We start from the raw sequence: 25,943 nt of genomic DNA, 5'->3' as shown, positions 1-25,943 counted from the left end.
CATTTATCCGCTCCGATTGATTTCGAGCTCCGCGAGCGTGGACAAATAGGTTCAAACTCGTCCATTATAAGACCGAGCAGGAACCGGTGGATCACTCCCTCCTCAGTCCCATCTCGTTCTCGCCGCATACCTCCCTCTCCAAAAAGTTGCCTCAGCTTGTCCCTTGTACCCCCACTCATACTCCTTCACCATGGCCATGAAGCGCAAGTTTGATCTCGACTCCGAGGATGTTGCTCCCCAGGTACGCTATATGCCTCAGCCACATGCTCCTATACAGCGTGCTCATGCATACATCCACCAGGTCTCGAAGCAGCAAAAAATGATTCCCTTCCCTGCTTACGAGCCTGACTACGATGTCGCCATGTCTGACTCTTCTTCTGACGCGGACATGTATACTCTTGCCGACAACCACCACATTCGTCTCTCGTCTTCGGCTAGCACTACGAGCGTGTCCTCAGCTTCGTCCGACGGCATTGACTTCGCGTCGCGTAAGTTCTATGACCTCATTCATATAATGTTTCGACTCATAAGCGAGCATCCCTTAGCTTTGTTCCCCCGGTATAACGCTGGCAATGCCTCTCAGAGCGGCTATGATTCCTTGACCGTTGGCCTGCTCCAGCCTGTCAGCTCCTTCACTCATCACGGGTAGGTATTTGACGCGTTTTTATTTATGAAGTGGTTTTTGGACGCGTTGCTCATCTCTGTCGTTGTTTCTCTAGGACCAGCTGCAATCAAATACCCAAACTTCGTGTCGCTTGCTCAGCCGGTCTCGACGGTACCCGGACAATGTGGAGCTTCTGCGAACAATGCGGCGCTATATCTCAGGTCGACTCCGAGTAGACTGGTAACCCGACTCAAACCTCCGTCCGCGAACGAGCTGGCTTTCTTATTCCTCTTTATTGCGCTAATTTTAAAGCCTCTAACACAACAGCAAAAAAATTGGGCCTCGATATAACTCACTGACTGCTCGATATTGGCACTTTGCGATGGCCGACCTCTTACATTCCCCCTTCCTGTGACACCATCGACCTCACTGCCCTCTTATCCTCTTGCTTTCTTACTGCTATCGTCACCACCGTTCCATCCGACATCGCCTCACATCGACCATCGCATTGTAACACCACGAACTCTCTTACCTTACTGCCGCTGCGACACACTCGATTTCTCCGTCTCGTAGATATTCATTTGATCATGTACTATATACCTTCGGGTTCGCTGCTATATATTGTGCCAAGAAGCCATGTTTTGGTGTGAAAGACGATGAGCAAATGTCGAGTTGAGAAAAGCCCCCGCAACAGGAAATGTTCCGAGGTCAGCGGTTGATGGAACAGCCTTGCAAACTAGACCACATAAAGGCTTATATTATTGTATGGGGAATCGCAAGGTTGCTCAGCAAACAACCATACACATGATTCCACACCTTTGCTCATGACGCAAACAACGCTGCTTCAGTATGAAGCCCCCTGTAAGCATATACGCTAACGACTCGGCCGTGATGCTCATCTAGACGTCGTCAGGGCCTGTCCATGCCCTTGACTGGTGCAAGTCGGTTGCCCCGGGTCACCAATCACGCGCACGATCAGCCTTTCGATTAGGGATAGCCTCGTTCTCCGAAGACTACCGCAACAGGATCGCGGTCGTGGGCCTGCAGGACGAGCGCGTGCTCGTCGAGGACGACTACACCGACTACCCGGACTTCGTCACGCTCACCGAGGCGGGGCACGGCTACCCGGCGACGAGCCTGCAGTGGCAGCCCGCGAGCACGAGCGGGTACCAGTGGTCGGGCAAGCACCCGTCGACGGAGCTGCTCGCGACGACGGCGGACGCGCTGAGGGTGTGGGAGTACAATGGAGACGCGCCCACGGCGGGGTCGGCGTATGTTGGGCGGCAGCCGACGGCGGGAGGGCACAGGTTGAGTCTCAAGACGGCGTTATCGGGGGTGCGTTCTCTATCACATCTCTTTCCTTTCCATCTATCCTACCCCAGCTGCATACCCCCATCTGATCACACTCGTACTCATATTTGTGCTTTGTGCTCGGGAACGCGCAGCAATCCAAGGTGCAGAACCAGTCGGCGAGCGCGCCGCTGACGAGCTTCTCGTGGAACGAGAAGGCGCCGGCGCTGGTGGTGACGTCGAGCATCGACACGACGTGCACGGTGTGGAACATCGAGACGACGACGGCGATCACACAGCTCATCGCGCACGATCGCGAGGTGTACGACGTCGCGTGGCTGCCCGGCTCGACGGACATCTTCGTCTCCGTCGGCGCAGACGGCTCCCTCCGCGCGTTCGACCTCCGCTCGCTCGAGCACTCCACGATCCTGTACGAGACGCCCGCGCCCAAGGGCGCCGCGGCGGCGGCCGCGGCGCAGTCTGCCAGCGGCGGTGCTGGCAGTGGTAGTGGTGGAGGCGGCGCGGGGGGAAGCGGGAAGCTGGCGAGCTCGCCGCTGCTGAGGATCGCGTTCAACCCCGCGGACTCGAACTACATGTCCACGTTCCACATGGACGGATCCGATATCCAGATCCTCGACATGCGCAGCCCGGGCATGCCCGTCATGGAGCTGCGCGGGCACCGCGCGCAGGTGAATGCGATGGGCTGGAGCTCGCCCGAGAACCCGCTGCTCGCTACCGCAGGTGCGCATACCCCTCCCTCCTCTCCCGCACCAGCGCGTTCATCGTCATTTCATTATGTCCGCTTCATCGTGGCCGATCCCGCTAACGCTCACTATGTGAACTTTCTTCTGTCACAGGCGACGACTGCCAAGTCCTTCTCTGGGACCTCGCCGGGTACACCCAAAACGCGACCTCGCCGCGGAACCCGAGCGGCAGCGGCGGAGGCGGCGGCTCCTCGCGGCTCAACTCGCCCCGCCCCGACGTGAAGAAGCGCGTGATCACGGACCCGGTGATGGCGTACTCCGCGCAGGGCGAGGTCACGAACCTCGCGTGGTCACCGCAGATCCCGACGATGACGATGAATACGGGCCATATCACGCCGCCGGGCGAGTGGCTCGCGCTCGCGAGCGGCAAGTCGATCAAGGCGCTTAAGGTGTGAGAGAGGACGAGAGACGGGAGGGAGGAAGACGGAAAGAGGCAAGGGCTTAGGAAGAGAAAATGTCGAGAGTGAGATGAACGGTGGGGTGCCCCAAGTCCTGACTAGAGCCCACATTTAATGTCCTTTTTTGCTAAACGCTAAACCTCTGGCACGCTTGTAGAGAACTTTTGCCTCGAGTTATAGCCTTGACTGATTGAATGCGTAGGGTGACGTCTATACCCACATATGTTTTGCAGTATGACATTGATGATACAAAATTTAACAAGGCAATCTGAAAGAAAATGCGGAATAAGGAGGCTGAATTGAATCGAGCTCGAGGGTGATGAGGCAGACAAAAAGAAAAATAGAAGTTAGCAACAACTCGTTTCGATCGAGTGACCTCGGGGTTATGAGCCCCGCGCGCTTCCACTGCGCCATGTTGCTATGATAATATGTTCCATACGTGCATATATATCCTTTATCTGGTCAGCCCTTATCTCTCTGCGCTGCAAGCTACTGCAACTGATGAAGACAAAGTCCTGTTGCGTTATGCCAGATCAGGGATTCTGGCTCGAAGCCGTCCAGGTAGAGCCGACATTGTTCGTGCCACCAGGGTGCGACCCAGATTCGGTAGTTTCCTACACTCGTCAACCTATCTGCCATTCCGCTGATCCGCCAGGGAACCGCACCAAAACGGGCATCGATCATGACCAGACCAAGATAGCGAGTCAACGATACAGGCCGATAACAATGCTTTCATTTTCTAAAGTACAAACTACAATGTCCTTTTATCATACAGAGCGATCCAATTTGTTTACTTAGTAGTTGTAGCAAAGCACCTGGTAGCTCTGCAGAACACATTGTCGTCAGCCATCGCGTCATCCCACCGATATAATCAGGCAAAGTACTTACGCTAACTTTGACCTCCTTGTTGCCGAAGGGGATGAAGCACCCGTCGCCGTAGGCGGGGGACGCCTTGCCGGGGTGCTCCGCGTTCTTGTGGTATGCTTTGGCGATGTAGATCGGCGTGCCGTTAGGCTCCTTGCCGCCCTCGACCGGGCGTGCGCCGAGGTACTGCACGTTCAGCTCGCCCTCGACGTTCACCCACCTGACCGCCTTTGGGTCCCCGACGAGGATCTCGTACTTGTCGAGCTGGTGAAGTCAAGCGTCAGCAGGGACGTCTAGCGGACGATCGGACTAGGAGACGCACGTGGATCTCCTCGTGCTCAAAGCCGACGACAGCGCCGAGCTTGAAGACGGACGAAGCCTTGCCGACGACTATAATGGCATCAAGATAGATCAGCCGGTAGATCGCTAACGATCGGATACGCGAAAGCGCGACACTCACGCAGGCCGCCCTCGTAGTACGCTCTGGAGATGTACAGAATCTGCTGCCCCTCGCGATCGTACGTCTCCTGCCCACCAGCAATCGCATTCGGCGGGATATTCTTCCCCTCCGTATAGATCCACGTCACCGGGCCCTGCGTCTGCCCATTGTAGTACGCCTGGGTGCGCGCCTGCGCGTCGCGCAGCCAGTTGTTTAGCGCCCACACGTGCGCCTTCTTCTCGTCCTCGTGCTTGCCGTGCTCCTTGTACGCGACGTAGCCCGCGCCGAGCGCGGCGATGCCCGCGAGCAGCCCGCCGCCGACCTCGAGCTGCTTCTTGCGGTGGTCGTCGAGGTCGTACCAGTGCTTCTCCTTCTCCTCCTCCGTCGGGTGCTCCTGCGTCTCCGAGGGCTGCGGCGCGAACTGGGGCGCCTGTGGGGGCGCCTGGTTGTACGACGGCTGGTAGCCGCCGGATTTCTCGTCGTTGCCGCCGCCGCCACCGTAGCCCTGGTCGCCGTCTTGCATGCGGCCCCAGAGGGCGGGGGTCACGTCGGGAGTCCAGTCGCCCTGCGTGCGGTCGATGATCAGGGTCTATGTGCGCGCATATCAGCAAGATCAGCGTACCTGGGATCGGTGAGGCTGGATGATCTTGTAGTTGTGGCCTGTCAAGATGGAGATCGCGTTGAATTTACAGTGCGAGGATGCATCGCTGGTAGCCACCCACCATTGTAGGAGACCTCGTCGCCATAGTTGTACTGAGTGCCGGGTTCCCAATACTGAGGCATGGTGATGATAATAGTGGACTAAATGAAAATGAACAGAAGATGTGGTTGAGCGAAACCTGCAACGAGACTGGAGGAACCCTCGCGCTGCAGCACTCCATCTTATATGCCAGTGCCATGACTTGGAACCCATTCACATTCCGGCAGTCTCCATTAGATCTCCCACTCGCGTAGGTGTCCAGCCTCCGCGAAACCCATGGAACCGGTCCCTAGATTCCACCGGACACAGGATTAATGTGCCATGCCCTTGTCAGTGCTCCAGAAGGGAAGCCAAGATGTCACGATGCAAATCGATTATCTGCATCAAGGACCCCCAAAGCCTGCGCAGTTGCTACGACCAAGACTGCAGAGTGCCGGCATGATGACATGCTGTGTCCCCAGCCTCGTTTTCGATTGAATGTGACAGGAAGCACAACTTGAAGCGGATGTAGGGACGGATGGCATTGGATTGTGTGCCCGGCTGACGTGCGACGTAGAGGGGTTTACCTGGACGGGCAATGATTCCATCTCGATAACCGTTGGACCCAGGGTTGTGAGGACCTTGACATGGACACCTTGCTCTTCGTTTCCGGCACCTCGCATGGTTAACTTAGCTTAGAGACTCTATGTATGCGGCGATGTGAAGGCGAGTGTCACATCTCACGAGCAGGTAGATCCTGCTATCATGATGTAAGTTTGAGGAGGATGGATGTGTGGCACGGAGTTTATGCGACCCTGAGCAGGAGGCAGCAGCGAGCGTCCGAGCCGACAACTTGGTGGCATCACCTGTGATGTCGATGACGCCGATTGACAATCAAGACAAAGATTGCTGAAGTCGACGCTCTCAAGATTTCCTCAGCAGCCCGGCTCCCATGGCCATCGATGGTGATGGTACATAAATGCGACGTCGGGTACACGCCTGGTCGTGGTCGTGTCCGCCAGTCCGCTTTAACATTCACTCCACCTCCTCCGCGATCTTATCGATTCGGCCCAAGAGCAGTGTAACCCCTTAAACTTACACCCACATCATCTACATTATCATCGTCTCTAGCCTGCACCAGTCCCTTTTTACGTCTAACCTACCCTACCAGTCAAGTCCCTTCCATGGCCGTCGACCCCGTCTTCCGCATCGCACCAACCAGCCAGTCGTATGACTGGGGCAAGGTCGGCGACGACTCCAAGGTTGCCCAGCTATCTGCCGGGGCGGGCATTCCGGGCTTTACCGTCAAGCAGTCTACTCCATATGCCGAGGTCCGTCTTTTCTCCGTGTTACTGCCTGCTCGCTCACTAAAACGACGCTCCCTGTAGCTATGGATGGGCACTCACACCAAGTCGCCCTCTGGCGTGATTGGCTCAAGCAACACCCTCCCTCAGTTCCTCGCCCACTACCCACAGCTAATCGGCAAATCCGTCTCGACCCGCTTCGACACCAAGGACGGCAACCTACCCTTCCTCTTCAAGGTCCTCGCCATCGAGAAAGCACTCAGCATCCAGACCCACCCAGACAAGGAGACGTCCGAGCAGCTGCACGCCACCGAGCCCGACATCTACAAAGGTACGCATATGTCGACCCCTGAGTGTAACTGGCAAGATACCCTTCTCACTCCTCACCTTTCATTTCCAGATCCTAATCACAAGCCCGAGATGGCACTCGCCCTCACGCCGTTCAAGGCGCTCTGCGGGTTCATGCCCCTCCCCTCCATCCAGGCCTACCTCCACGCCGTACCCGAGTTCGCCGCGCTCATCCCGCCCGCCATCTCCCAGCCCTTCCTGCTGCTCACCCCATCCTCGCCCGAGGCCGACCAAAAGAAGCTTCTCCGCGACCTTTTCGCCGCCCTCATGACCGCCGACGCCGACGAGTTCCAGCCGCAGCTTGCCAAGCTCGTCGCACGGTACGAGACCGCGTCCGTCGCAGGCGGTGCGGTGGCGGGTGGCGCGCTCGAGGCCGTGGAGGAGTGCGTGCGCGAGCTGGTGCTGACGCTGAACGAGCAGTTTCCGGGCGACATTGGGGTGTTTTGTGTGTTTGTGCTTAACTATGTGACGATGGCACCGGGCGAGGCGATCTTCCTGGGCGCTGGGGAGCCACATGCGTATGTGTCTGGAGGTGCGTGGATGTTTCGTTTCACTTTGATCACCATCTCACATCGCTCATCAACTCCACCTCCACTTCATCTCATCTTATCTCGCGTCACCTCGCACATTCACCTCGCGCCTCTTAATCACCGTTCCTCATCACCACAACACACGTCCACGGAACTACTTCGCACACGCACGATGAATCCAAACAGACATCATGGAATGCATGGCCAACTCAGACAACGTCATCCGCGCCGGCCTGACCCCCAAAATGCGGGACGTGCCCAACCTCGTTTCCGTGCTCACATACGCGCCCTCGGCCGTGTCCAAGCACATGGTCCAGCCCACGCCGTTCGCCGGCGCGCACGCCACGCTGTGCTACGACCCGCCGGTGCCGGACTTCACCGTGCTGCAGACGACGCTCGCGCCGGGCGAGCCCGAGGCGCACCGCGCGATCGCGGGGCCGTCGATCGCGATCGTCGTCGAGGGCGCGGGCGCGGTCGAGTGGGAGGGCCAGAAGTCGCTGGATCTGCATTCGGGGAACGTTATCTTTATTGGGGCGGGTACGCCGGTGAACTTTAGCGCGAGGTATGGGACGCTGGTGGTGTACCGCGCGTTTGTGGAGGTATAGAGCTGGGCAGGGGTGGTGAGGTGACCAGATCGATAGAAGAGGGAGGGGAGGAGTCGGTGTCTTCAGGCAGACAGGCAGACAGGCAGACAGGCAGGCAGGCAGATGGAGGTTACTGGTTTTAGTTTATGTATTTTGTATCATCATTCATCGACACTTTTATCGAGGGGAGTTTAATACCTTACCCCGACCTCTTTTCCACGTGGACACTCGGTCGAATCTCAACAGTGCAAAGCTCGCGGGCAACGCAATCAACATGGAATGATGATATCAAAAAATCCCCAATAAATCAGAAGTGGATAACATGTGGCGCCACGACCGAGTCGAACGCTCTCCACTCGTGCGGGTTGAACCCCGCGCACTTGCGCACCTCCAGATACAGCGGCTCGACACGGTGCGTGCGCTGTGCCCGCTCCAGGATGCCCTCCGCGAGCGCCGGCCGACCGGGTTTGGTGCGTCGGTGTTCCTCAAGCGTGCACCCTGGCCCCTCGTCCGCCTTGACGCTCCAGTGCTTCTCCTCTGTTGGCGGTCCAGGTATCATCAAATCTGAGTCCCCTGGGCAGCACCGACGCGAGTGCGTTTCTTGACTCGAAGGCGACAGAGCCGCGACGAGGTCGTCCGTGCGCCCGGCTGCGAGCCTGAACGCGCGCAGCCCGTCCATATGCGCAAGCAGCGCCGTGAGCGCGAGCGCGGGAAGCCCGCCGCCGCCGCCGCCGCCGGTGATGCCCGCGCGCACGACGCCGGCGAGCGCGAATGTGGTGTCCGCGGCGCTGGCGATGGTCGTGAGTGCGTGCTGGGGCAATGTGTAGATCAGAGAGAACACGGGGCGCAGCGAGTCGGGCTGGAGCTCGGGTGGGGTTGGACGGTGACGCCGGCTGCCACCAGCGGAGACGAGGTGGTCGAATAGTGTGCGCTGGGCTGATGTAGTGGTGTGTGGCCATGCGGAGAACGAGAAGGCGGGACGCATGTCTGCATCGGGGTGTACGAGGAGGCTGAGTGTGGATATGAATCTAGCCGGGGGAAACGCAGGTTCCGTTATTTCCGAGACGGGTCCCGTCCGTAAGGCCGATTCGTTCTCGGGGGAACCGGAACTTGTGTTTGAAGGTCCGTTTTATACACGCATGTGCTGCAGCAGCTGGTGAAGGAGGGAAAAGTCCTGCTGGGGTGAGTAAGAGTGTTCGTAGTGCAGATCGACGTGCACGAGCGGCGCACAGAGCCGGAGATGCGATACGAGTTGTGTACACTGCGCAACTGAGCCCTTCAGGCTGATCTCCCTGAGCCGCGGAAGGGCCACAGAGGGCAGCGGATCGCCACTAGCCCCGTTGTCCCGCTGATTCCCCAGGACACTCCAAAGCGGATCTGGATCTTCCACGGCAGACAGGAAAAGCGTCTTGTGCAGCGCGAGCGCCTCCAGCAGCGGCATCCTTGACAGCATCGTGAGGAGTATGTACATCGTCGGATGCGACGAAGGCGGGACCTCGTCGATGTCGAGCCGCGTCAGACGTTCCAGGCGCAGACGAGGCCAGTCGACCGCGCACCCCCTCAGCGAGAGGCTGCGCAGGTTCGGCGCCGCACCGCGCAGGAGGTGCGTCGGGAGACACGCGACGGGGTGGTCCTCGAACCGGCCCTGGATCTGCCGCATCGAGAGCATCAGCGTGTGCAGCATCGGCGCCTCCACCTTATCAGTAATCGCTCTCGCTCCCTGGGCCTCCTCGTCTTCGCCTTCGTACCGGCCCAAGTCCCCGAAGCCAGGCTGCGGCTGCGGCTGCGGCTGCGGCTGCGGCAGTCCCCGCGTCATCGCCTTAGACAGCTCCCACATCTCCGCCGCCGACGCGCCCACGAGCACCACCTCGCCCGCGTGCGCCACATGCGCGAGCGCATCCGCGGGGTGCGTCCACGAGAACCCCGCGTTGCGGATGTGCGCGTGCACCTTGGAGCGGACGACGAGCGGCGCGTGCTTCGCGCGCCTGAGCATCTCCGGGGCCCAGTGCGGGTGGTCGAGCACGAGGTGCGTCCACAGTGAGGGGCAGGCGAGCGCGGTGGAGCGCCAGAGGGCGCAGACGTGGGTTGCTGTGGTCCAGGAGAGGCAGCGGATGGTGCAGGTGTGGTGCGGGGCGCTGTCGGTGTGTGCGAGGTCGACGCAGTGCTGGAAGATGTGCTCGAGGACATCTGGGAGTAAAGGTTTAGATGGCGACACACGATTCGGAGAGTCACTTGTACTCGTCATGGAACCTAGTAGGAAAGGGCTTTCTATCACATAAAAATCTAGCGTACAAGACGTTCAGAAGGAGACTCACAGCAAAGGCAAACCAGAGAATCCGGATGACCTAGGGCATATAAATAGAGGCGTCAACGGCGTAATCCGAATCCGAGTCGGACTCCTCAAAACCCTTTACCATGAGAAGAAAAACACACAGCATCGCCAGCATCATATCAAGGGACCAAAGAACCAGAAGATACGTTGGCATCGGGACACGTAAAAGAAACAGTAGTATCACACTGGCATGTAAATGGTATAGTAGATGTAGGAACGATCGGCGCTCGTGCATGTGGTCTGAAGAAAAGGCAAAAAAAAATACGGACGAACCATCCAGAACCAGCCACCAAAATTCACATCGTCGGAATACGCGTCGGCGGCAGCGGAAAGTCGCCCAGACTGAAGCTAGACGTCAACGTCCCGGAAGACATACACTCCCTAAAGACGCTAACACCCCCGCCGCCGCCCGTCTCCAGCGCATCCAACAGATCCGAGCTCGGCTCCCTAGCACCGGAGGGCGGCGACACCGAGAGCAGGCCAACGCTGCTGTCGCCGTCCGTAGCTTGGGTACGGTCGGGCGAGCCGACAGAGACGAGGTGCGCGCGCTCGGCTTGGAGCTGCACGCTGCGCGTCTGCGCGCGCTTGAACTCGTACAGCACCACGGCGTCGCGCGTCGACGCGCAGTCGTCGTTCTCGTTCTCGGCGGAGTGGCCGCCGTCCCACGAGTCCATGCCGAACGAGATGTGGCTTATGGACTTGCTCGGGCTCATGCCGCTGCCGCTACCACCGCCTCCGCCAGAGGGCGAAGGCGACGTCGGCTGGACGAACGTGCGTGCCGAGGGCGAGTCGTATCCGAGTGTTCGAGGCGAGTTCTCAGCCGTAGAAAGACGGTGATGATGATAGCGGGGAGTAGGATGGCCCACGAGCGTCCGCGGAGTCGGCGGCTCGCCTTCGAGCGTAGAGACGAACGATCCATCCGCCTCTTCGCGCTCCGTGCCAAAGTACGTCCGATCAAGCGCCGGCAGCGTCCACGGTGTGTCCCCGGCCTCCGCCCGGTCCATACCGCGGTCGTCGAGCTCCTGCGTGCACATGCTCAGGAACGACCCCCGCCGCGAGCCCTCGTGCGAAGGCCTGCTCAGGCTCGAGTGGGGCTCGGGCTGAATGTCGCCCTCCAGCGACCCAGACGCAGTCGTAGACGAAGAAGACAAAGAAGCCGATGTAGTCGCGTGGAACGCCTGCCCAAGGCGAACTGCGATCTCGCTGGCCGTCTGGCTCCCCGTTCGTTCGTGCGGCCGGGGGCTCCCAGCAGTAGTGGCGATATCAACATCAACACCAACACCAGCAGCAGCAGCAGCAGCAGTCCCAAAGCCCACGACACAGAAATCATCATCGCCGTCGTGGAAGTTCAAGTACTGCGCCTCCGAGAGACACGACGAGGCCGTCGTCCAGCTAGACGGGTTCGCAGCCTGCAGCGCGCGCAGCGTGATCGTGTGCGAGACGCTGTCCTCGACCTCCGTGAAGCGGCTGCCCGGCAAGAGCGACGCGGCTTTTTTGCGTAGGAGAGACGCGGCCGAGTCCGAGCGCCTCGTGGACGCGGACTGGTGGTGGAAGATGTCCCGCGCCGCTGGGGGCGTCGGTGTCGGTGTGTTTGGAGCGGCCGATAAGGGGCTACTGGTGATGCTAGCTGAGGAGGGGACAGCTGTCGTCGTCGGAGAAAGGGTCTTTGAGTTCGGGGCCTTGAGCTCCTTTGAATCGGAATCGGCGGGGGGTGCATGTGGAGGAAAGGGCTTAGGGCGGGCGAGGCAGCACCTGAGGGAAGCGGCGGTCGCGCCGTTGCCTTTCCTTCTGTATAGCTGGGAGCCGACGACAGCAGCCAAGAGAACAGCGGCGAGGACGACGATGACGATGGCAGAGGCTCCTATTTGGTTGGGATCATCAGGCTGATATCCGCTGGGCACGGGCGGACTTGGGCTAGAGCTTGAGTCGGCGGGGTGTGGAAGCGTGCTCGAGGGAGGAGAAGTCGCGGAGAGCGGCTGCGGTCCTGGAGAGCTGTTCGAAGTGTCCGTAGACAAGCTAGCGTAGGATGGACTCGACGCGAGCTGGCTAGGACCCGAGGGCGCGGTACCGTTAGCGTCGCGAAGCCTGACGCGCATGAACCTGCCACGATGGTTCGGAGGTTGCAGCTGGTGGGCGTCCGGGTGCAGGCCGGTGGAGACCATGAGGGGAGGCGTCTTGTACGGGGGCTCAGAGACAAAGAAAAGATACTAGGATGTTTGGATAGGATAGTCTGTGCGAAGAGGTCGAGTCGTTTGAACTGAGCGCTGAGCGGCTGGCACCCAGAAGGCTGACGGACGGGCAATGGCGAAAGTCGAACCAGCGGTGCCGTGCCTTCAGCATTCCTTCCAAACATACCAAGATCGCGAGAGACGTCGCCGCCGAAAAAGAGGATGCGATTTCTCGTGCTACAGCCCACCATTGTACCGCCAGAGTTTTTACCATGGTTGAGGTTGACGAGAGGTGGACGTCGACCATAGCCGTTGCGGATGAAGGAGTTGCGAAGGAAGGAGAGCACTTGTAATTCCGGTGATGCGCGCGGTGTCTGAATCGCTAGTGTTGTGTGAACTTGTGTTGCCCCGAAGACATCCAACGCTTTTTAGTCTCATAATGATAACCAATGCTTCTAGTTAACTATCGTAATCCCTTTTGACCCATTGCAAGGTGAGCAGACGAAAAGTGGAATAGAAGGATGTTCCGTTGGAGAGTACATGCTTGAAGCTGAGCTGGCCGAAGCCCCTATCCGTAGACTCGGCACTTTTCTGACATTCGGACCTTGTGCTGCTCGCGAAGGATTGCAACCAGATTCTCGACTAAAGATCATTTCTTGATGGGCGGATGCTTGTGCATAGGTACTGTGATTCACCGTCAGAGTAGACACCACCGTCAGAATAGACAACTCGCTTTTGTGCCCGTTTCCTTGGCAAATCATTCGAACTAAATTCATGGTAATTACGAGAATATGCTGTAATTTATGCCTGAACATGCGATTGGCGAGGGAATGTCTGGATGTGAAGCTGCAAGCCTCAAAGCATGAAAAACAGGGTGTTGTAAAAAATTTCTTAGCTTCGGCGGATAACCAGCTGTGAACATGCGACACAGTGTGGATGATAGAGCTATTGTATGTTGTAATGACATCTTTACCCTTCGTTGAAGCAATTTTGGACGCTGCAAAAGGCGACAACTCTCAATATGTCGGAACGATGACAGAGTGTCCTCTCGAGCCTTGCCATAATCTTATACACAGCGGGAATAGCCCGATAAGTTCTCGGGACTTATGGTGGAAATATTGAAGACGTATTTTAACTTTGTTTTGCAGGAAAAGCGAGACTTATTTGGTACTTAGCGGGGAGATATTCTGATTAAATTATCTTTTGTGACCAAATTGGCCGTGTCAAGGGCAGATAGGTCATACGGAGGGGTTGGCGAGCCGGAGGCGAGCAGAGAAGCTCCCGAGGGGTTCAGCCTCCGGGAGGCCCAAAAATGGCAAGGGGCTGGCGATTTAGGAGCTGTCACGTGACACGGTCTGGCTCGCTTGGCGGAGAGACTTAGGTGCTTCGGAGGCGACCGTCCAAGTATGGTAATAAACCTACTTGACCGATTATGACCGAATGGACCGAATGGACCGAAATTAGGTGGACCCCTCCGTATGGCGTAGCTGCTGTGTCAAGTGTGAATCGCCAAAATTTATTCAAAATGCGTCCTTCGTAAGTTCCAAAATAAGTCTCGCTGTCCTGGCAAAATTTCATTATATTGCATCCACAATATTTCCACAATAAATTCTGAGAACTTATTGGGCTACTCCCCCTGTGTATAGCCGCTGTAACGGCGATTTCGGCTCAGTGATAACGCCCTGACTTTCCTTTTTGAGACCGGCTATGGTGGACGGCCTGCCTAATATGGATAATCACCACCCGCGCGGACTGTCTATTCTGACGGTATTCGGCCTAAAACACTGATTCGTGCATTGCACATGCACCCTATGCTTTCTTCACTCAGCGATTTTTTGTAAGGTAGATCGCATACCAAGGATATCTCAAACCTAAATTTAAGCAAGTTGGGCGAAGGAAAAATATTCCACACGCGTTGCACAAAAGTCTGTCTATTCTGACGGTGAATCACAGTACATACCTTGGCATATGCAGTCCTCAGTACAAACAGGCGTGCAGGAGGAAAATCACGAAGAACCGAATCCGGAGGCAAACAGGGCACAGTTCTGGCACAGTTCTGAGTCCAGATTAATGTGTCACTTTCCAACGGCTACAAGACCTCCAGTCTCCAAGTCGCAGACGGAACCAGTATCGGGGCACTGCAGAAGGTTAGAAGGCCGGATCCTCTCCCGCAATCGTTCCAAATATAAAGTTCACTGGGCGGTGCTTATCGTTTGCAGTTGGTCGCGTGCGCTCAGGTCGCAGTCGGAGGTAAGTAAGAGGCGACATGGAGACACGCTTGTGCTGATATGACATATCTTGTGGCATTCCAGTCGCCCGCGGCTTGAGACAGAGATAGAGCAACGATATGCGAGAGAGCGAGTGATGGTGGCCTGATGCTAAGGAGGAAACGGGGCCTGAGGACGTTGCGGTTTGACAGCTTATCTCGTCGCCCGGTTATGAGAACCGCGTGGTTCCCCGCGTCCATATGCATAGTACCCGCTCCTCCACACAAATCATATAAAAACTTGATCCAGTCCATTATCCACCCGCTTTGCCTCGATTGCTGCCCACTGCGCCCCTCGGCGTCAGCCCCGTCGCTGCCCTTCACTCATCCTTCATCCTCCCTCTGACACGCCATGTCCGAGGTTGAGCAGGTCGTTCAGCGCAAGCCCTCTGGGTCGTCCTACTCCAAGGAGAAGGAAAAGCACCCTGCCGACGTCGAGGAGAACAACGGCTCTCCCGAAGACGAAGAGGAGTCCAAGACCGGCAAGATGGACGCCCTCCGCAAGAAGATGCGCGTCATCGTCCTCGTCGCGCTCGCCGCTCTCGTCCTAGGCTGGTGGATATCCGCAACCATTTTGAAGGCAACTAGGGGCAGATGGTGCGTTCTGAATATCTCTCTGCGTCATGATGAACCGTGCTGAATTCTGACACCTATCGATATCCAAGGCTCGTCCAGACCATCTTCGCTTGGTTCTTCCTCTTGTGGGTCACCATGTCTCCGTCGTCATAATAAAACCCCCGCCCGCTGACCGGAACCCGCACACGCATCCAGGGTCATCCTCTTCCGCTTCATCCCCGCCTCGGTCATCTCGCGGCCCGTCTCCGCTGTATGGATGCCGCTCGTCCAGGAGCCATGGTACAAGCTCCCGCGCCCCCTGCGCCTCACCATCGGCTGGCTCTGCCTGCTCGGCATCATCTTTGGCTCCGCGTTCGGCTTTCCCCTGCCCGCTGTAAGCATCCGTCGTACCCGTTGTTCCCGTATGACCGAGTGCGCCACAGGGCACGGCCTATGGAGACCGTGTTATCTCTATCCTCGGCATCTTCGTGTTCCAGTGCTGCTTCTATGCGAGCTCGACGAACAGGGCTGCGGTGCCGTGGTGAGTCTCATTCGACGTTCTGGCGGATGATGTGGTTGTGACTTGGGAATGCGATGCGATTTTCAAGGCCTACGGTCATCGTGGGGTTGTTCATGCAGCAGGTCATCGCGCTGTTCGTTATGAAGACCGGCGCCGGCTTGAAGCTATTTACGTACATCGCCGACCTCGCGTTCGACTTTTTGACGCAGGCGTATGTCGGCGCTGCGTTTTTCTTTGATAGCGAGGTTATTGCGCAGAATTTCTTCTTCGTTAACACGCTGTCCGCGATTATCTTCTTCGTCGCGACCGTCCAGATGCTGTACTATGTGAGTTGTATGCATCTTCCTTTCGTATTGTTTACTCATTGTACCTTTATAGCTCGGAGTCATGCAATGGATCATTAAGAACTTGTACGTATTTGCCTTTCAACTACGAATTCTGTTGTTAACATTGACATGATTCCCCAGCGCCTGGTTCTTCTTCAAAACAATGAACGTCTCGGGCGCCGAAGCCGTCGTCGCCTCCGCCTCGCCCTGGATCGGCCAGGGCGAGTCCGCGTGCCTCGTGAAGCCGTTCGTCGAGCTCATGACGCCCTCGGAGATACACCTCGTCATGACGTCGGGCTTCTCGACGATCTCGGGCTCCGTCCTGAGCGCGTACATCTCCATGGGCGTTCCCGCGCAGAACCTCGTCACGTCCTCGGTGATGAGCATCCCGGCGTCGATCGCGATCAGCAAGCTGCGCATGCCCGAGGTCGACGAGCCCGTCACGCGCGGGCAGGTCATCGTCGACCGCGGCTCGGAGAACGACAAGGATAGGCCGTCGAATGCGCTGCATGCGTTCTCGCGGGGCGCGTGGTTCGGGCTGCATATCGCGGGGCAGATGATGTGGGTGTGTTTGCTATCGCGCGTTCGCGCGTGCTTGATGTGGTCCGCGTGCTGATGGGGGTGCGCTCCAGTGCGAATGTGCTGACGATCTTGTCGCTCGTCGCTGTCGTCAACGGCGTGCTGACGTGGGTCGGCCGGGGATTCGGCATTCATGCGCTCACGCTGCAGCTCGTCCTCGGGTACATCTTCTACCCGGTCACTTTCTTCCTCGGTATGCGTTGGCCGTCGTTTGCACGCGCTAGAGCAGTCGCTCATCTGGGCGTCACACAGGTGTCCCCCGCAACGAGATCCTCACCGTGTCGCAGCTGCTCGCCACACGGCTGATTGAAAACGAGTTTGTCGCATTCAAGGGTACGCGTTCCGCCCACCCGTGCCTGCCCGCCACATCCTCACCACATCGCCTTGATTTCCTTATTGTATAATTTTTTTTTTTAAAAAAAAATAGCCCTCGAGGCGATCAAAGCAAGCGCCACCCCGCTCTCCTACCGCGGGTACACGATCGCGTCGTACTCGCTGTGCGGGTTCGCGAACCTCGGCTCGCTCGGCATCCAGATCGGCGTGCTGACCGCGCTCGCGCCCTCGCAGGGCAAGACGATCACGCGCAACGCTACGTCTGCGCTGATATGTGGGTTTTTGTCGACGTTGCAGACTGCTGCTATTGCGTGAGTCGTTTTTTTTTCGTGGTGTGTGATGAGTGATGTTGAATGATTGCCTTTTTTTTTGACTGGGAAGGGGGCTGCTTGCTTGATACCTCGGATCTTGGGGATTGGAGTGTCGGGATTGGGAGTGTATAGGATAGGATACCGTTGGCTGTTGCCTTATTCATAATGTAATGGGTTTTATGGCTGTTGATGCCATGTCTCGATCGTGAACACTGTTTGTCGTTCCACTGTCCACCCTGAGCGCCCCCTGAGCGCCTCAAGAGCGCGTAACCCGTTGGAGTACCAGTAATACCAAGCACGCACGTTGGACAAACCGGCCCTGAACTAAGCATCATGTCTCCCACGAAGCTCTGGTCCGGACCTCGGACTGAGACTACTCTGCCCTCCCTGTTCCGACGACCTGAACTCAGAGAGAGTTGTCTTGCGTCCGCGTTGGACGCGTTGGTCATATACTTATAGTAGGTGGAGAGGGCCTACTGCGAGCTGAGCTTGATTCCGGACCGCTTCCGCGTTGGCGACTTCTTCAATTCCTAATCATGAACTCTGTCAGTGTTTGCGTTGTAATCTCGCACCAGCGGCTCCTTTTTTGGCGGAGCTCTTTGACGCCCCCGATCTAGGGCCAGCTACTCCGAGAAAGGAGCGCCTGGTTCGAGGCTACATCTGTGTGGTTACTCGTTGCAAACGCGTTCTTGTCTCTTGGACAGACTGAGATCCTTGTTTGTTCGAGATAGCCGAATGAACAATACGGAACACGTTCCGTGCCATGCGACTTACGCAGTTATAGACGATTCTTTCTTGGTCTTAGCTTTGAAGACGTCGTGAGTTTCAACTTTGCCACTCGAACGCTATCCTTCGACGCTCATGACGGCGCCGCTCAGTTTTTTTTTTCTAGAGCAAGGCTTGACCTACTTTCGGACCAGGCCGTCTGTAGACGCGGGGCATAGACGCGGTTGAGGATAACATTGACAACTCCGCTGACACCTGTCATTGGCTGGCCACAAAGTGCGGGGTTAGGAAGCGACAAAGCGAACTTTTACGGCTAACAAAGGATCAGTGGCACCAGTGGCATCGCTCAGCCCTGAGCGAAGCTTCGCCCTTTTTTAAAGCTTTGATCTCCTCCCCCATCGCCTCTCCCACCTCCTCTCCCAGCTCTCGTATCAACTTCAATGGCCCCCATCATCATCGAGTCAGAGGAGGTTACCGACAAGCGGATTAAGACTACTCTGCTGCTGAGCCTGACCGGAGACTTCTCCGGTGCTGAGAGGCAGTGTTACTTCTCCAAGAGTTGTGGATTGGGCTGGATGTGCGGCATCGTTGTTACGATAAGGTCCGTCCATACGCGGTACAGCAGTATCGAGCGAGCATCTAATAAAGTGCCTAGTCACCACAATAAGTGGATGATTGTTGTGAACACTAGCGGTATTACGGACTCGGACCGAGGTTCGGAGGTTCTTGGTCTCAATCTACGCTTCTCAGTGCGGTACGCATAACTTCATCATTACATTGCAAGAAGGATGTTCGAGGCTTAACCATGTTATAGTGCTCAGTTGGCTACGACGTCCGAAGGGGACACCTCGAGACTTGATGATTTCTCTGACGACGTTATGATTGCCATGGATGGGGGATGTCACAGAATCCTATCGAAGACTTCCGACGAGCTCCTGTTGTGCAACGTATTGCGTCTCGTCATAATAGCGCTCCCGGAGGATGAGAATGGTCGATTCCCTCTGAGACGGCAGCCACATTTGAAGAGTGTCCCGATCATGACTGACGCTGTGGCCAGACTGGTTGTGGACAACATGCTATGCACTGATGCTCAGGAAACAATTTACTTTGTATATTCACAAAGACGCTTGAAGCCCGACGGGAGCGTTGTTTTGACCACTCCACTTCCTCTGCGTGTCGCTCCCAGTGTAAGTAGGGTTATCGTTGAGAAAGCGAAAGGTGCGTACTCCTACAGAGCCTTATTTCGACTCGACGGGCTGACTTTCAACCAGAAATGCTGTACACTTTGGCGGGCTCTGATGCTCCGAACGAACTTGAAAGATACGCCTACGAGGAGGACAGCGACCTTGACGATGTGGAGTTCGGCGGCACTGCGGGAGCTGGTTTTTCTCGGCAGAGTGCCCAAGTGGCGGCTTCGGGAGGTGCGCATAGTCATTTTACCTGCCATGTTCTGTCAGTTCCTAAACGGACTACGTTATTGCACGGCGTCCCAAACCGACGACATGTCGCCCATACCAGCGGCCGAGCCATCTGGGGCCCGGGTGGAACCTATCCAAGGTCGAAATTCAGTACGCGTGATTGGCGCAGCTTACCGAACGTCAGTAGCCGGCTGGTCCTTGTCTACTATTGCATAACTATGAACGTCTTTCACCTAGCTGGGTGGCCTTGATCTATTTTCTGTATACGGGCCAAATCCATTTTCTGCCGCTCAAATCAACAGGCAAGAGGTCCATCGTCCTTGGAACTGAGCGAGCATCGCTCCCCATCTGCTCACCGAAATCAATGTATGGGTTGGCATCAAAGGTGACTTATGCTCCGTCGAGGTTGTCTCATGGGGAGTGCACCTGTCACTCCCGCATACCGGATCTAATTAGACGTGATGTGGGCATGACACGTCACATCTAATTGCCTATAGTTGAGGCGATTCCCCCCTTCCCCCGTTATTTCTGAATAATTATGAGGGGACTTGGGGCATTCCCTCCAGTATGTTCCCCTCCCGGCATCTGTCATAGTCCTGTCACAGTCCTGTCATAGTCCTGTCATTTCCTGTCATCCCTCCGCGTGTGGTATGACATACGGGAACTCCCGCCCGTGCCCGCTGTCAATAGTCGTGCCCGCCCCCGCCCATTCCCGCCGGTTTCCCGCCCTCCCTCGGATGTTTTCCGGCCAGTCCCGCCTGCGGATCGCCTTGTCACACTACAGCGAGTTCATCCTCGCCGTTCAGAGACGCTCCTGGACGTAGGTCACGGCTCCATTGCTTTCGCTACATCACGCATAGTTCATTTAAAGCACACATATATATAATTTGAAATAAAAGAAAACATATAAAGCGTACGAAATAGGAGAATATACAAATAAATCGTTATAGGGGCTAGGCATCCTCCTCGCTGGACGATTCGACGATCTCAGCGCTCTTATAAGCCTGCGCACGGGACGCCTTCGAGGCTTTGGATGGGCGTCCAGCTTGGGAATACGGGCCCCGCTTCTTGCCGATATCAGAGCGTTTCTTCCGGGCCTTCCCGGTTGTCTCCCCGTTGGCGGTTTGCTTGGCTTCGAACTTGTGCATGTGGTCGGCAAGCTCCGCCGCGGAGAGCTTGACCCACTTGCACTCCTCAGACTTCAACATAGCGCGCAGGCGCAGGGCGTCATCGACGTTCTTGAGTACGCGAGAGAGGTTGCCGAATGGGATGGTGTCGGAGGGCCAGCCCTCGAGTCGGACGCTGTAGACCTTGACAATGAGGGTGTGGTAGTGCTTGTAGTGCATTGCGATAGCGGAGTTCTTTGTAATGAAACCTAGAAAAAGTCAGTGTAGCACGCGCAGAAAGGATAGGGGGGCTTACGGAGTCCTTTAAGGATGAGTTCTACACACTGCTGGCGGACATCAGGGAGATCGCTGCGCTCGACGATGTCTAATAGCAGGCGGGTAAGTAGTTATCGTAGGGGTGGATAATAACGCTTACTTTTCCCTAGGGCAACCGCCCATACCTCGAAGAGCTTGCCGACCTCATCCGCGGGCTTTTTCAGCATGTCGGCAAAGAACCTGAGGGCATTGTCGTTGCCGTACCACGTCGTCGAGATCGTGTCGTGGACATGTCCGCGCGTGAGGAAATAGAACCCGTAGGTTCCGGTGCGAAAGGCGAGGTCGTCGAGCTTGGAGAACATGAGTGTCAGAGGGTGGCCGAAGCGATGTGACATACCCGATCTCTCATCCAGTCCGCCGTGGCCGTAGCATCCTGTGCCGCCTGCTTGTTGGACGCCCGCATGCCCTTCAGCTTGAGAACCCGATGGTCCTCAAGCTTCGCCTTCAGCTCCACCTTCTGCTCGTCGGTGAGGTCTTGGATGTTGTCGTCGTTGGCGATCATCTGCCGGATCTCGGGTAGCCGAATCCGGTCACCGTACGTGCGATCTAACAAAGAAGTTAGCGCAGCACGAGATGAGAAGAAAATGCACACCTTTGTTAGCCTCGACGGCCATCATATGAACCTTCGCATTAGCTAGATTGGCCTTCCGACGCTTCACAAAGGCGGAGTTTGCAAAGACAAGCTTCCTGATCTTGGTGGGTTTTTCGTCGATCTCCGCGGCTTCGGCGAGGATCTCGCGCTCGAGGTTTTCGAGAATCTTGACGAGGCTGGCGGCCATGCGCTCCTTTTTCGTTTGGGCGGCTGGCTGGGTGTCAGCGCGAGCGGCCCTCTCTGCTGCGGTAAGCGGGCGGTTCTTGCGAGGTGGCTGGACCGGCTGGCCTGGGTTCCGAATCTCCCAGGAGTGCGACTTCGCGATCTGGGTGTCGTCTTGTTGGATAAGGGTGCGCCGGGTGAGGAGGCCGAGGGTACCGCCGCTCGTACCCGCTGCAGCTGAGACTCTATCGCCCTCGTCATCCTCGTCGTCGTCGTCGTTGTCGTCTCCAAGGAAGAGAGGTGGTGCATTACCCCCATCTGCTGCCTTGTCGTTGGCCTCTTCGTCCTCGCCTCCATCTTCGTCTTCGTCTTCGTCCTCATCGTCACAATCGACGAGGGGGGACATTGTCAACGCGTCGTTGCCAGTGAGGACCTCCGTCAAGGTGGCTGACGTCTCGCGAGACTCGGCATGGATCGTCGTGGGGGTGTAGGGCAGGTCGTGTGTCAGGAAGGGGTGCCGGGATGACTCGCGCGAGGTGTCATTGAGATTCGCTGACGCGTCGTCGAACGCGTGATGCAGCGCGTTGTCGACGCGGGAGGTCGTGTTGTCGTCACGGGATGTCGCGTTGCCAGACGTGCCTTGGATCCCGTTCGAGGGATCTCCGCCGGAAAGACCAGCCGAATGGCGCATGGTTGGGTACGACACGTAGACTTCCGATGGCACACTTGACTGAAGCGTCGAAGGAGGGAGATAGTCGGAGAATGCAAAGGGGAGGGTAGAGGCACTAGGCTCCAGTCGCGATCCGGGGAGAAGCAGGTCGGCATGAGCCTAGTATGAGCTGGGATGGAAAGGCAAGGATGGAGACGACGACCTAAAAAAAATGTCGCCCGGATGAACCGAGGCGCGCTCCTCTTCTGCAAGGGCACGAAGAGGGTTGTTAGCCTCGTACTCCTCCATAGAAGGGTACGTGTAGCCACTGTAGTCGCCGAAGTTGAAACTATCCATGATGAGAATATGCAAGGCGCCAGAAATGGAGACGGTGCTCTCCTGGAGTGTTAAAAAAACGCAGATCAGTGCGTTTTCAGCGAATTAACGTGAAGGATTTTACCAAAAAATAAATAATCCTTGATTGATTGCATGCTAGACAACGCGCTATGCACGTGCTGCACCCTCACGTGACGAGGAGGTGTAGGCATCAAAAAAACGACCACAGAAAGCGCCCAGGTGAGTACATAACAAGCGTCTATCCAGGATAAATGCCGCACAGAGGATAAGGTAGACACAGGCCAGCAGCACCTTCTAGGTGCGGAGCAAAACCTAAATACCAACCGACAAAATGATACGTTAGTCAAAGCCCGCATAGAAGATATGTATAGTGCTCACCGTACGGCCACTACTAAGGGTCAAGAGGACTAGAAGTCAAATTTTACGCCAGTGCCAGGTATACTGAGATATGCCATGCTGCCGTCTGTGCTGCGACGTGATACGTTGGACGCACATGAATGAGAGCCCTACATAAAGTAGCAGTGCTCTGAAAGCAAGTCTGAAAGCCGTTGTTCAAGAATCAGCATAGTGCATACCTCGCGCAGTTGGCTCGCAAGCAAAGGCGCGGGACTCAACTCACTACCGCCGCCAATGCTCTCTCCATCTCGGATTGTCTACAGAACCTTGCAAGACCAACGTGCTGTGAGTCGTCGTCGGCGAGTCAACAGGTGAAGGACTGAGGGTAGGTTGGGGCTCAGTGCTACGCAGATGGGGCTGACGTCCTCAATCCATACCCATGTAGATGGATGGCAAGCTTTGCGGGTAAGCACACCAAAGGTTCGAAGTGGACTGATGAACAAACGTACTTGTGAGTTTAAGGTTTGCTTCCGCGCCCCACAGTGATTTTGCTTCCGCTGTCACTGCTGTCACGATGTTCACGCTGACACGATGGTGCACAGCCACGTTCTGCTCCAGCCACCGCAAGTGCCCGGTGATTTTAAAGACCGCCAGCCACCCTCAGCCACCATCAATCCCATCGATGACTAACGATTGTCACTGCTCCCGTGTCCTCACTCTATGACAACAAACGCCCGTTGTGAGAAGCAGCGCGCGGCCAAGGAACGTTGGCTTGCGGATCCTGAGTAAGCACCTGCTAGCTTCATCTCTGTGCAGCTTCACTTACGCTATCAGGGTCCTCGAGAGGCAGAGGCTTCTGGGCCGACAACGTGCAGAGAGGTAAGTTTTGTTTCGTCTCATCATCTCTGTGCCCATGCTGAGGATGTACATTCCTTTAAGACAACGCGAAAGGTGCTTCAACAGCTACAATACATCGCTGTTGTAACGTCTAACTTCATATAGGAAACGTGCGGCGAAGGCAGAGGGCAAGATTACCTCTGTAGCCTTCCCTGCGCCCGTTGCTGTTGACCCCGACCGGGTAGCTATAACAACGTCGGTTTCCGATATTCGTGCTGAGATCCAGGGGTGGAGGCTGGAATGGGGACGGGATTCAGACTTTTCGAGGGAGTTTCACCGCGAGCTGGAACGCTCGAAAGAATACGGGTCAAAATCAGTTGATAGGTGGATGCGGGAGCTTGATGATCATGTTCGTCACGGGCGAGATATACTAACTATGCTCAAGAACGTCGACATCTCGCCCTTCTGCAGGTCGCCAACTGGCGCGCGGGATATCTTCTTTCAGTGTATGGAGTTGACTCACATTGTATTAACGGAGGTGACAGCGATCTCAGTCAAGCTTGATGAATATGCACCACCCACGTCTAACTGTGCTGTCTCAAATGCTCGTAGCTACACCCTTGATTAATCTATACAAGCACATGCAGTATATCCATTACTTATATCAACTTTTGCTCCTGCAAACCCCTTCTGAAAAAGCGTGACTTAAAACGCACGCCCTGCGCCAATGGCGTACCAATAGCGTACTCTCCTATGGTATTATGGTCACTTATCATAGTGTATGGTAAGCTTTTGATCAACTGAAATCTAATTTCGACAGTAGCGTACACAAGCGCGCGTACGCTATTAGTACGCTATTGTTATCTATTCTATGGTTGGTAGTTCATTGCAGCCAAATGTCGTCGGGTGAAGCAAAAATATCAGCATGGAACTGCATGTCGGTTATTACCTATGCCCTCAAACCAGTCAATAATGTGGTGTTGCGGGCTTAGTGTCGAGAATGAGGCATGAGTGTGTATGCATGCTCAATGTAAACTGAGACGCGACTTAGTGCTTTGACGCGCATACTTGCAAATTTACGTGCAACTCATACAAACCTTAGCACCACTTGATGTCGTTTACTACAGTCAATCTCGTTCCAAGCATTAAGATAATAAGACGGTCGCCTGTAAATTTATTTCACAAGCGAGAAACTACTGGTAACTACAAGTGACCTTACTATAGACTAATTACGTCGATGAAAGTTACCGGCTGCCTCGTCTATGGAAAGGGATAAGATCAGGTCTGAGATATCATCCTCGGGACTAACTACAACTTCCTCGTTGGCGTCGACAGGAGGCGATACAGGTACTTGAGGCCAGAAGGGCCCATGTTGAAAGGGAGAGGCACGGACTAGCCCTTGCTCGTACTGGCGCGTGTAGTCGGCAAGTGCCTCTTCGAACGTTGGATGTTTTCTCATTGAGCCCCCTGACACCTTTGAGGTACGGGCATCTGCATCACCCCTTTCGACAATGAGAGAAGGTTTGACCACAAATGAAAGTAGGTTGAACGTACCAACTGTAGAATAGACCCACTTCCTGCCCGCGGTTGACGACGTAGTTCCCCTCAACAGCTCCTACGGGCCGCCTGAATGTGCTCGGGTGGGGTATGCTGGGAATGAAGTTGGGATCTGGACGCAACGCGGGGGGTGGACGAGGTTGCGAGAAGGTTGAACCACGGGAAACCGGAGAAAGAGGAGGATCGGGGCTAGGCGGTCGAGAAACTGAACGCGAAGATAATGTTGGCGTGGTGTATGACCGTGCATCAACGGAAGGTAGACTGTAGCGAGAGCCGTGTGAGCGGGGTTGGCGAGGTGTTGACGGAAGTGAGGGAACCAGTGAAGGCGTTGAGGGGATGGATCCATGGAAGCGAGGCGGCGAAGGAGATGCAGGTGGAGGGGCATGATAGGAAGTGGTGGTACGCGTTGAGGTCCGAGTAGTTCGTGACCACCTAGGGGACGTTGTGGTTGTGACAGTTGTTGTCCGTGTGCGAACGACAACTGGAGTGCCGGGCGCATGAGGCGGAGGCGAAGGTGCTCGACCTGGATAAGGCTCGAGGTCAGCTGGTAGGATCAAGGAAGAATAGATACGTACTGATGGAAGACTCAGTGCCAATCGTTGACAAAGAATCAACGCTCCCGCGACGGCTGTATCTTTGAGACATGTTGAGGCCGGATCGATGGTGATTGTCG

The 25,943-nt window shown here is 56.2% G+C and overlaps 10 protein-coding genes and 1 non-coding gene across 11 annotated transcripts; 6 read left to right on the top strand and 5 right to left on the bottom strand.

Moving 5' to 3' along the window:
* The first annotated feature begins 104 nt into the window (after positions 1-104).
* CONPUDRAFT_81299 (uncharacterized protein) lies at positions 105-1,240 on the top strand. Its single transcript, XM_007768368.1, has 4 exons — positions 105-241; positions 302-488; positions 546-645; positions 720-1,240. Exons 1-4 carry the CDS (start codon positions 191-193, stop codon positions 838-840), a joined length of 459 nt encoding a protein of 152 aa, XP_007766558.1. The 5' UTR covers positions 105-190; the 3' UTR covers positions 841-1,240.
* Positions 1,241-1,409: 169 nt separating this feature from the next.
* CONPUDRAFT_102026 (WD40 repeat-like protein) lies at positions 1,410-3,321 on the top strand. The gene is made up of 4 exons (XM_007768915.1): positions 1,410-1,465; positions 1,518-1,939; positions 2,050-2,635; positions 2,752-3,321. The coding sequence occupies exons 1-4, from the start codon at positions 1,429-1,431 to the stop codon at positions 3,051-3,053; spliced, it is 1,347 nt and encodes a 448-aa protein (XP_007767105.1). The 5' UTR covers positions 1,410-1,428; the 3' UTR covers positions 3,054-3,321.
* An 83-nt stretch (positions 3,322-3,404) lies between these two features.
* Positions 3,405-3,476, bottom strand: CONPUDRAFT_t43. The gene has a single exon. It is a non-coding gene; the product is annotated as a tRNA-Met (tRNA).
* Positions 3,477-3,744: 268 nt separating this feature from the next.
* CONPUDRAFT_81298 (carbohydrate-binding module family 12 protein) lies at positions 3,745-5,225 on the bottom strand. The gene is made up of 6 exons (XM_007768367.1): positions 5,082-5,225; positions 4,982-5,019; positions 4,381-4,924; positions 4,243-4,310; positions 3,945-4,184; positions 3,745-3,880 (listed from the first exon to the last, which is right to left on the bottom strand). Exons 1-6 carry the CDS (start codon positions 5,140-5,142, stop codon positions 3,851-3,853), a joined length of 981 nt encoding a protein of 326 aa, XP_007766557.1. The 5' UTR covers positions 5,143-5,225; the 3' UTR covers positions 3,745-3,850.
* Positions 5,226-5,911: 686 nt separating this feature from the next.
* CONPUDRAFT_164271 (mannose-6-phosphate isomerase) lies at positions 5,912-9,630 on the top strand. The gene is made up of 4 exons (XM_007768914.1): positions 5,912-6,369; positions 6,427-6,673; positions 6,743-7,222; positions 7,407-9,630. Exons 1-4 carry the CDS (start codon positions 6,223-6,225, stop codon positions 7,823-7,825), a joined length of 1,293 nt encoding a protein of 430 aa, XP_007767104.1. The 5' UTR covers positions 5,912-6,222; the 3' UTR covers positions 7,826-9,630.
* A 668-nt stretch (positions 9,631-10,298) lies between these two features.
* On the bottom strand, positions 10,299-12,621 carry CONPUDRAFT_164268 (uncharacterized protein). Its single transcript, XM_007768913.1, has one exon. The coding sequence runs from the start codon at positions 12,296-12,298 to the stop codon at positions 10,433-10,435; it is 1,866 nt and encodes a 621-aa protein (XP_007767103.1). The 5' UTR covers positions 12,299-12,621; the 3' UTR covers positions 10,299-10,432.
* Positions 12,622-14,818: 2,197 nt separating this feature from the next.
* On the top strand, positions 14,819-17,375 carry CONPUDRAFT_164267 (uncharacterized protein). The gene is made up of 11 exons (XM_007768912.1): positions 14,819-15,167; positions 15,236-15,271; positions 15,342-15,519; positions 15,569-15,666; positions 15,734-15,971; positions 16,024-16,055; positions 16,113-16,532; positions 16,604-16,743; positions 16,803-16,883; positions 16,978-17,194; positions 17,265-17,375. The coding sequence occupies exons 1-11, from the start codon at positions 14,923-14,925 to the stop codon at positions 17,278-17,280; spliced, it is 1,701 nt and encodes a 566-aa protein (XP_007767102.1). The 5' UTR covers positions 14,819-14,922; the 3' UTR covers positions 17,281-17,375.
* A 985-nt stretch (positions 17,376-18,360) lies between these two features.
* Positions 18,361-19,650, top strand: CONPUDRAFT_164266 (uncharacterized protein; the record flags this gene model as incomplete). The annotated part of the gene is made up of 6 exons (XM_007768911.1): positions 18,361-18,521; positions 18,576-18,674; positions 18,735-19,138; positions 19,192-19,341; positions 19,439-19,517; positions 19,576-19,650. Coding segments are annotated over 6 exons (966 nt in total), but the record flags the coding sequence as incomplete, so codon positions are not given.
* Positions 19,651-20,291: 641 nt separating this feature from the next.
* On the bottom strand, positions 20,292-22,540 carry CONPUDRAFT_71885 (uncharacterized protein; the record flags this gene model as incomplete). The annotated part of the gene is made up of 6 exons (XM_007768278.1): positions 20,292-20,713; positions 20,761-20,829; positions 20,881-21,070; positions 21,118-21,326; positions 21,373-22,363; positions 22,433-22,540. 6 exons carry the CDS (start codon positions 22,538-22,540, stop codon positions 20,292-20,294), a joined length of 1,989 nt encoding a protein of 662 aa, XP_007766468.1.
* A 1,056-nt stretch (positions 22,541-23,596) lies between these two features.
* Positions 23,597-24,341, top strand: CONPUDRAFT_152327 (uncharacterized protein; the record flags this gene model as incomplete). Its single annotated transcript, XM_007768910.1, has 4 exons — positions 23,597-23,661; positions 23,711-23,755; positions 23,816-23,827; positions 23,879-24,341. The coding sequence occupies 4 exons, from the start codon at positions 23,597-23,599 to the stop codon at positions 24,339-24,341; spliced, it is 585 nt and encodes a 194-aa protein (XP_007767100.1).
* Positions 24,342-24,938: 597 nt separating this feature from the next.
* Positions 24,939-25,915, bottom strand: CONPUDRAFT_152326 (uncharacterized protein; the record flags this gene model as incomplete). Its single annotated transcript, XM_007768909.1, has 3 exons — positions 24,939-25,215; positions 25,268-25,793; positions 25,846-25,915. The coding sequence occupies 3 exons, from the start codon at positions 25,913-25,915 to the stop codon at positions 24,939-24,941; spliced, it is 873 nt and encodes a 290-aa protein (XP_007767099.1).
* Positions 25,916-25,943: the final 28 nt, after the last annotated feature.

The sequence above is a fragment of the Coniophora puteana genome (genome assembly GCF_000271625.1).
Source record: "Coniophora puteana RWD-64-598 SS2 unplaced genomic scaffold CONPUscaffold_4, whole genome shotgun sequence".
In the NCBI taxonomy this organism is placed as follows: Eukaryota; Fungi; Basidiomycota; class Agaricomycetes; order Boletales; family Coniophoraceae; genus Coniophora; species Coniophora puteana.
The sequence above is the reverse complement of the archived record's forward strand: the minus strand, read 5'-3'. Positions and strand labels throughout refer to the sequence as shown.

Coding starts and splice junctions, on each gene's coding strand:
- CONPUDRAFT_81299 (XM_007768368.1), top strand. CDS start 191: ATGGCCATGAAGCGCAAGTTTGATCTCGACTCCGAGGATGTTGCTCCC. Junction 242..301: donor CCGAGGATGTTGCTCCCCAG/GTACGCTATATG, acceptor TACATCCACCAG/GTCTCGAAGCAGCAAAAAAT. Junction 489..545: donor CGGCATTGACTTCGCGTCGC/GTAAGTTCTATG, acceptor AGCATCCCTTAG/CTTTGTTCCCCCGGTATAAC.
- CONPUDRAFT_102026 (XM_007768915.1), top strand. CDS start 1,429: ATGACGCAAACAACGCTGCTTCAGTATGAAGCCCCCT. Junction 1,466..1,517: donor GCTTCAGTATGAAGCCCCCT/GTAAGCATATAC, acceptor AGACGTCGTCAG/GGCCTGTCCATGCCCTTGAC. Junction 2,636..2,751: donor CCCGCTGCTCGCTACCGCAG/GTGCGCATACCC, acceptor CTTCTGTCACAG/GCGACGACTGCCAAGTCCTT.
- CONPUDRAFT_81298 (XM_007768367.1), bottom strand. CDS start 5,142: ATGCCTCAGTATTGGGAACCCGGCACTCAGTACAACTATGGCGACGAG. Junction 4,311..4,380: donor GTACTACGAGGGCGGCCTGC/GTGAGTGTCGCG, acceptor ATGCCATTATAG/TCGTCGGCAAGGCTTCGTCC. Junction 4,185..4,242: donor TTGAGCACGAGGAGATCCAC/GTGCGTCTCCTA, acceptor TGACTTCACCAG/CTCGACAAGTACGAGATCCT.
- CONPUDRAFT_164271 (XM_007768914.1), top strand. CDS start 6,223: ATGGCCGTCGACCCCGTCTTCCGCATCGCACCAACCAGCCAGTCGTAT. Junction 6,370..6,426: donor AGTCTACTCCATATGCCGAG/GTCCGTCTTTTC, acceptor CGCTCCCTGTAG/CTATGGATGGGCACTCACAC. Junction 7,223..7,406: donor ACATGCGTATGTGTCTGGAG/GTGCGTGGATGT, acceptor GAATCCAAACAG/ACATCATGGAATGCATGGCC.
- CONPUDRAFT_164268 (XM_007768913.1), bottom strand. CDS start 12,298: ATGGTCTCCACCGGCCTGCACCCGGACGCCCACCAGCTGCAACCTCCG.
- CONPUDRAFT_164267 (XM_007768912.1), top strand. CDS start 14,923: ATGTCCGAGGTTGAGCAGGTCGTTCAGCGCAAGCCCTCTGGGTCGTCC. Junction 15,667..15,733: donor AACAGGGCTGCGGTGCCGTG/GTGAGTCTCATT, acceptor GCGATTTTCAAG/GCCTACGGTCATCGTGGGGT. Junction 16,533..16,603: donor CATATCGCGGGGCAGATGAT/GTGGGTGTGTTT, acceptor GGTGCGCTCCAG/TGCGAATGTGCTGACGATCT.